Below are 8447 nucleotides of genomic sequence, written 5' to 3'. Positions count from 1 at the left end.
AGTGTACTTATAAAGGGAAGTAACCGCTTCGAGGAGTTCGGACTATTTTCGGATTTTGCAAATAAACATATCAGGGTCTGAAATTTCGCTACCATTATTTGTTTGGTCTGACGACCCAAACAAATAAAAACAGTCTTGATTAGATGAACATTGACATCTTAAAATCAATCGCACCCTCCCATGTCATCCATGATTTCATCTATGCACCTACTTTTTCTTTGTTATCATTGTCAGAAGTAACGAGTTTTTTATGTAATATTTCTTTCCTCTAAAATAAGTTGGTTCTTCTGTCTGATCACCAAGAGTATCCATGTTTTCTGCCATTATGTTATTCAGATGGCTGAAAGACCCTTTAGGTTTGTTTAGGCTTACTGTCATTTTTCTCTTGGCAATCGTACGTACATTTGATATAAAATAACCCAATGAAGAGCGTCCCTAATAAACTGTGGCAAATCAGTACACTGACTCAAACTTTTTCATCTATTATCGAATTTTTTCTAACAAGTATGTGTTGTTCAAACTCTGAGAACGAACTATCTCTTCTTTAATAATTAAAATATTCATTCAGTTTAAAAAAAAAAAACAATTTATGTTTCATTTGACTTATACTGTCGCCATCACCATTAAAAACCGTTCGTTTGCATTGTTTAGTTATATTGCAATACCTTTGATAGTCAGGCATGAGACAACCGCGACAAAAACAGTAATTGCAAATTTCTTAATATTACTAAACGCATGCGCATTATGTACAGTTACAACATACATCGTACACAAGAGTGCACACTTGCTCATGCATAGCACTGCAACTATACAATTATGTAAGTTCAATAGAAAGTGTGCGATTGATGAAATGCACATAAATACCAAAAATTGAAAACAAAATCAAACCTTTAAATCAAATCTAAAAAATGAAAGTTTAAGTGTATGTAAAAGATTTAAATCTTATGAAGCTTCCCTCGAAAATGTTTAAACAGGTATCTTCTGAACATTTTTTGTTTCGAAGAAGCCTTATTTACGAGCATAACAAACATATAGCTTTATAAACGAGTGTTCAACCTAAGAAAGAATGTGTGCTTGCAGAAAAAAAAATGTTATATTGTTATACAAATATCAAGTTTTTCAACTGGTTTAAGATAGCACAAGTTAACTGAGAAAAAAATGGACGGTATAAAAACTTATTTTTTCTTATTTCATCTTAACTAACCATGTTTTTAAATGTTTTACCCTTTTCAAACGATTTGTTAAAAATGTGGGAAACCTTTCTTGTGCGGGAAATTTTATCACATTTTAAAACAAAAAAAAAAACCCTTTAAAATCCCATTTGTATTTTTTTATTACCCAAATTTAATTTATTTTTCCCCCAATCAACAGTCATGCTTTATTTAAATTCCCAAAACACTCTTTTAATGTATAAAACTTTTTCACTTTTATTGGGAAATTTAGCTTTCAAAACCCAAAAAAATTTACGAAAATAAAGATGGAAAAATCTTCCGAGGAAAGGCTTCATTTGATTTTTTTTCAATTTATTGATATATACATAAAGTTAACTATCATTTTCGGATTTAATTTAAAGGTTTGAGTTTGTATTTTTATTCCCTATTAAATCTTTTGGTATTAAATTGCATTAATTTCGTTAATCGCACGCTGTCTATTGAACTTAGCATAATTATTGTGCAACGCATATTTGTGCTTATTTTAAAAAATGCTATAACTGTTTTTGACACTGCCGTCTCTTTTTTTAGACTAACTAACAGTTGCATTGATAATAAAACAAATCATGCAAGCAAAGAGTGACTTAATTTGAAGTTAATTATGATATACATGTACTGTAGTCCGAGAATTAAAGTTAAATGAAAAATAAATTGTATCAATGAGTCGATATTATAAGAATTTTAGATTCGTTCTCAAAGTTTGAATAACACATAAAAAGCAAGTTTAAACACAATCTTTTTGATTGTCTCCTTTAAATTAATATTGTTTGATAAAGGTCGTTACATAAATTTAGTGGGCGGCCGTGGCAGACTGGTTAAAATTTTAAGGTAACTTGTCCCTCTCCGCCGTGTGTTCGAATACCACCAGGCACTTTGGATTGTTTCATGTGAGAGGGCTATCCGGCCACTTTACGAAAAGTCAGTGATCTTACTCAGATTCCTGTTCGTACCTGAAATAATGCACGGAGGGGCACACGTATGCTTGTTTGTTTGATAGATTGGGTTTTACGTCACACCGACACAGTATATGTCATTTGGCGACGTTCCAGCTTTACTGGTGGAGGAAGACCTCGAGTCCCCTTCCGTGCATTATTTCAGGCACGAACGGGCACCCGAGTAGAACCACCAACGCTCAGTAAACACTCTTAGGTATTCCACCACCAGTAAAGCTGGGCCTCTACTATATTGATGCCACGTTAAACCCAACCCACAAATCAATCAGCGGTTGGGATACTCGAAAAGGACACACATACTAATGTTAGCTTACAATGAGCAGTAATCAGTAAACATCCCCAAAATTAAATACGTAATAGTGACAGCTTGCAATATCATTTGAAACGGAATCAGTTATAAAGTAAGAACAGTGTTTCATTATCTACAAGCGTCTTAATTTGTGAAAAATGTAGCCATTTTTTTATTTCCTTTGCAAAACTACAAACGGTAATGAATAAATGTCTATCTTAATTGTACAATTACATATTTTTATAATCTGCTTTGAATGTCAAACAATACTGTATCCATCATATTTGAGTCCTTCATTATTCAAAAAGCCAACCAGAGGTACTTTGAATTTATGTGTAAAATTTGGAAATATTTGCTTTATATCAACTGAATCATTCAGACTCTGTCATCCCTTAAAAGAGAATCCGTCATTTTAAGTGTTAACCCGTCAAACATAAATATTATTTTATTAGGAATGTTAAACATTTTCGGTTTTGGTTTTCACTACGTATTATATTGTCGAATTTTATCACATCCAATACATGATTTTTTTACAATAAAACAGTACACTTAAGGAACGCCCAAAGGGGTTAAACATCAATACGATCATCACATTTTCACATTTGTTTTACAGGCATCATTTTAACACATCTTCTCCAGTCATAAACAAATAATTTGTACGAATATATGACTAATACAAGTAAAGCAACAAAATAAACACAAACTGTGCATTTTATGACAATTATCTTTTAAAATCTTTATGTGTATAATGTAGTTAAAGTTTATTGTAAAGTTTTGTTCAAGTCAACATTTGATTCATATTTTATATTTGATCCATGTCAACTTTCAATTCAAACTGTTTTCTTTTGTTTGTTTGTTTTTTTGTTTTTGTTCTTTTTTTATCGTAATTCATTTGCTGTCCTCGTTTATCTTAATGATATATTATTCTTGGAAAAATATTGATAGTAGCTGGAAAAGTTTGAGTGTATTGATCTTCAGGACTTCCCATTGGTACTGCTTTGCCACATTACCTTTTAGCCCGCTCTGCATCGTTTTTTTTTTATATTCATTTCAAATATAGGATTGCAAAGAGTTTCAAATGGATGTAAACCTAAACAAGCCCACAGGACCTTGCAGCAATCTGAGTAGCATAATGACAGCAAACATGGATACTCTTGTGAATCAAACAGAAGAAGAGAAACAACTTATGTTGGAGGAAAGAAATACTACAGACAAAGTCGTGGCCTCTGATGATGGTATCAAAGAAAACGTAGTTGCATCTCCTGATGAAATCATTGAAGATATGGGAGGGTGTGGTCGATTTCAAATCCGTATGTCTGTTGTTGTACATCTAATCAAGACCATATTCTGCTTTAGCTTCACAAATCTTATGATTTTCACTTCTACAACGGCATGGTTCTGTGCAAATTCTGAAATGTTTACAAACAGTACATCAGCACATATTGGGTCTCCAGTTTGCTTGAAGCTAAATTGTATAGAGACATGTAAATCGGAAAATGGCACTAAATGTGAAAGCTTTGTATTCAGTGATAAACTGAAAACCGTTAATGGAGAGGTAAGAAATAGTATCTTATATATTAAATTTATTTACACCTCAAGTAAATCATTTTATTTTAGGCCATTTATTTCAATACTATGTTAGTGTAAAGAATGATACTGCTTTGACCGGTTGTTGACATCAAAGATGTTAAAAAAATCACTCAATTAAGAATAAAAATGAAAAACATGACAGTGTATCATGATTTTAATCTTATAAGATTAAAATGATGATAAAATCATATACGTTATAAATGATGATGATATTATTTATGAAGCGGAATGAAGTATTTAGGGGTCTTTTATCTATTTAAACATTTTAGGCGATTACTTATTGAACATAAATCAAAGTTATTTGACTCAATTGACAAGACTTTAAAAAGTTATTTTATATCACAGCTTGAAATGAAAGTTGTATTTTCTGTATCGCTTTTTAAATGAAAAATATGAATAAACACATGTCAAAGGCCTTGTCATTTAGCCTGTCTTCTAAAGATAATAACATCAGTTACACTGTTATTGATGCTAAGGTTTTTTTTTTTTTTTTTTTTTTTTGCTTTTTAATTTTTTCCGGATTGTTTCAGTTTAATCTTGTATGTGACCGAGATTTTATTCCAAGTACAATAAGTTCACTGCAGCTGGCAGGATCATTGGCTGGCAACGTGATTTCCGGCCATGTGGCAGACCAGTTTGGTAGAAAACTTCCATTCTTCATGTCAATACTATTGGTCCTTTTGTTTAACTTCCTCGGCTTTTTCGCATCGGCATGGCAGATGTTTGCTGTATGTACATTTTTCACCGGTTTAGGGTACGGAGTATTCACAGCAACCCAATATAACATTTTGTCCGAGTTTACACTGGCAAAATGGCGAACATGGATAGTAGGTTTTCCATCATGGCCAATACAACAAAGCATTTTCGCTCTGTGCGCATGGTTAGTTCATGACTGGAGGTACATGCAATTAATTACAGCGTTAATGGCAATTCCGTGCTTGTTTGCATGGCTGTAAGTATACAAAATGGAATTTTCTTATATTGTTAGTATTTTTGTTTCCATTAATTAATATTGCAAACCATTATTTTGCATTTTCTGTATAATGTTTTTTTTTCTGAAAAAGGTCGCTACTTATTTTTAAATTAAAATGTTTACCATTGTCCTGCATAATTTGTAATATGCCGAGCCTTAAAAAATTTAAACAGTAAAAAGAATCATAATACAAAAACTGAACTGAATAACATTTATTTTCTGCCATTATAATTTTAAAGTCATAACGAGCGGTTTTCTTGATTAGACTAATCAAGCTCACATATATGTAACTGACCATTATGAATTGTGTTGATATCAAGATATGTATTTGAATTTGGTGGGCCAACAGTGTAATCTGGCCAAATGCACCAATGCTTATCTAGTTAACTTCCAGCAGGATAAGTGTTAGTAAGTATTAACATGAAACTTATCTGGCAGGAAAGTAATACTACAAAATGACAAATAAATAGTGCATTTTAGCGACGTTTAGAAAAGAAATTGCATTTATCTCTTTAGATATCTCCTTTATTGTCATTAAATTTAAATTGTACGATTCCGCATTTTATTTTAGGATTATACCAGAAAGTTTTCGATGGCATATTGCTCGAAATGACTACATGAAGGCAAAACAGGTCATTAAAACTGTAGCCAAATTTAACGGTCATGAACATGATATTTGTATAGATAAGGTGTTTAGTAGACAAGAGAAATTCAAAAAGCAAACATACACATTTGTTAGCTTGTTCAAGACGCTTGCAATGGCTCGGGTAACGATTTTGCTGATCCTAAACTGGTAAGGTGTTATCTAAGATTTTTCACCTGTTTTTGTTCTCTTAATTTAAGACTATTTCTAATAAGAACATTTGGCTGTGATATAACATCAATATTTATTTTAACATCAGTTCAACATCATACATTTGATAATAATGTTGGGGTACTGAGTGATATTCAAGATACTGAGAAAATCTGCAAAGGGGGTAGGTGATCATTTTGAAGAATTGAAAACAACCTTTTTTGTGAAAGAATTGCAGTCTTGGTTTGATTGAGTCTGATCATGAGAGAAAATGTAAAAATACAATTATACATATCTTTATTTTGTTTTGAAATTATGTGTTTATTTATTTATATGTTAGTTTGTTTGTTTGTTTGTTTGTTTGTTTGTTTACGTGTTTGTTTTATTTTATCTGTTAAATGAAGCAATGTTTAATTATAGGATCGCCCTGGGCGTGGTCGGTTATGGTATATGGTTTGGCATTCAGGCTCTCTCTGGAAACATCTTTCTGAACTTGTTCTTGTTCAGTGTAACAAGCATTCCATCAAAAACATTAGGCATTTTCCTTTGCAACAAGTAACTGAACTCCTGCACTATAATATTATTGAATAAGAAACAATAAAAAAGCCTTGTTTTATTTATTGTTTGAAAATATATTCAGCATTATAATTCTTTTTTACAATCATTGAGGATTGCGTTAAATTTGTCAGTAAGAGCTCTTGTATTATCTGTTCTTATCTATCGTCGAAAAAAGTATCAAAATATGCTTTATACATGATTTAATGCGTTGTATAGGACAGGTAACACTACCGAGTGCACGAATGTTAATCACATCATGCATGTTGTTAAGCTTTTTAAAACAACTGCTTTACCTTAGACTAATAAATTACAAAACCAACAATTGAATGATGTTGATGTATTGTAATTGTTAATACTTTTTATGGCAGTTTCTGTATTTTGCCTGAAAAAAGTTAAGATTGGATACAGTTATGGATGAGGCTACTTTTGATGTATAAGGTATATGTTATTTCAGATTTGGGCGACGTAAAACCACTATTTTGTGTTTCCTGATAGTGACTTTTGCTGGCACCGTTATTGGATTGCTCCATACAGTTAAACACAGTGAGATATTGACCCATTCAAATCAAATATAATTCAAGGTTTTCTATTTACCTTTTATTTGCAGAATTTCACAGACTTGTCCTGCTCCGATTTTTTAGAACTGGCAATTGTCAATTTTGGAAATATTAGCACGAAAGTAAAGAAAACCATCTGTATAGAGCCTGGTCAGCATGATGTGACTGCAATTCTGTACAGGCTAGACTAGTTTTACACTGTTGAAAAATAGCTTATCAAAACCGGTTTTATCAGTGTAGAAGTAATTAAACTTTCAAAAACTAGTTTTAATTAAAATTCATGTATTTAAAATTTAACTTACTTTTTAACATTTTTTTTTCAGATTTCACGTTTACAGATCAGATGACAAATATTCTAGCAATTATCGCTAACACGAGCATAAGTGCCGCATGGTCATCGGTGCAAACGATGACCGTTGAGTTATATCCAACAGTTATCAGGTAGACTATTTCATGTTCATTTGCACTACATGCACAGGCATAAAATGAATTTAACAGAAGTGAGTACATGTAACCAGGTGTTAAAATATGTTTGATGAATAAAGTAAGCTTTTATTTCATTTAATCTGTGTAATTAAGCTAATGATTCCTATAAAACATGTTTTCAATAATTACTTGTTCAGATTTTGATTTCATTTACATGTAAAAGGATATGTGTGGTGCAATAAAGGGGATGATTTATTTTCAGAAACATCGGCTTTGGAACCTTGAGTTTTTTAGGTGGAATTGCTGCTGTGATTGGACCACAACTTGTCTATTTTGTACGTATTAAAATCACCAACTAGACAGATAACTAGTGATATTGAACAATCAAGACAAAAAAAGCGATCATTATAATTATGTGTGTGAATAAAATATTTGAATTTTCGGATCACCGATCGCTTTTATTTAGTTCAAGCCTAAGTTTGTACATAATATAATGTAACTTGGGTGTATTTTCGTCTTTTTAAAGAATGCTTTAGCTCGATGTTCTGGATTTCCTAATAGTTTCCAAATTGTTTTGCTACCTTTCACATTATGTAATTTAAAAGCAATTCTTCAAGTGAATTCGTTGGTTTGCATATGTTTTCATTCAAATTTGCTAATTTAATTCTGTTTCAGAACACTTGGCTACCTGGACTTCTGTTCTATGTATGTGGTGGTATATCATGTATATGTGCGGTTGGTACGTTCTTTCTGCCAGAAACTATGGACAAATATTTGAAAGACGACATATAATGACAAAACCCAGCAGCTGCTGTTGAAGATGTTCTTGTATGTCTTAAAATATGGCGTGAAATTTACTATACAAAATGTTCAACATAATATAAATATCAACTATCAAATAAAAGTTTTTATCATATATATATTGTTCGTTTCAATTTATTTGTCAATTTGCTGCAAATTTTGTCCAAAAGTAATAACATGTCAAGGTTTTTCTAATATTATATACATATCAGCATACAATGTATAACATTTGTTTAACAGCACATTATAATGAATCGTGCTCGTCAGAAAAATAATATTTGAGCCGCGTCACGACA

At 31.6% G+C, this 8447-nt stretch overlaps 1 protein-coding gene across 1 annotated transcript; it reads left to right on the top strand.

Moving 5' to 3' along the window:
* The first annotated feature begins 1459 nt into the window (after positions 1–1459).
* Positions 1460–8249, top strand: LOC132743452 (solute carrier family 22 member 4-like). Its single transcript, XM_060731976.1, has 9 exons — positions 1460–1573; positions 3514–4008; positions 4574–4995; positions 5588–5809; positions 6230–6364; positions 6822–6910; positions 7248–7365; positions 7613–7685; positions 8026–8249. The coding sequence occupies exons 1-9, from the start codon at positions 1478–1480 to the stop codon at positions 8140–8142; spliced, it is 1767 nt and encodes a 588-aa protein (XP_060587959.1). The 5' UTR covers positions 1460–1477; the 3' UTR covers positions 8143–8249.
* The last annotated feature ends 198 nt before the right edge of the window (positions 8250–8447 follow it).

The sequence above is a fragment of the Ruditapes philippinarum genome, unplaced genomic scaffold (assembly GCF_026571515.1).
Source record: "Ruditapes philippinarum isolate M1 unplaced genomic scaffold, ASM2657151v2 ctg5134_1_1_1_1, whole genome shotgun sequence".
Lineage (NCBI taxonomy): Eukaryota > Metazoa > Mollusca > Bivalvia > Venerida > Veneridae > Ruditapes > Ruditapes philippinarum.
This window is presented reverse-complemented; position numbering and strand designations above follow the sequence as displayed.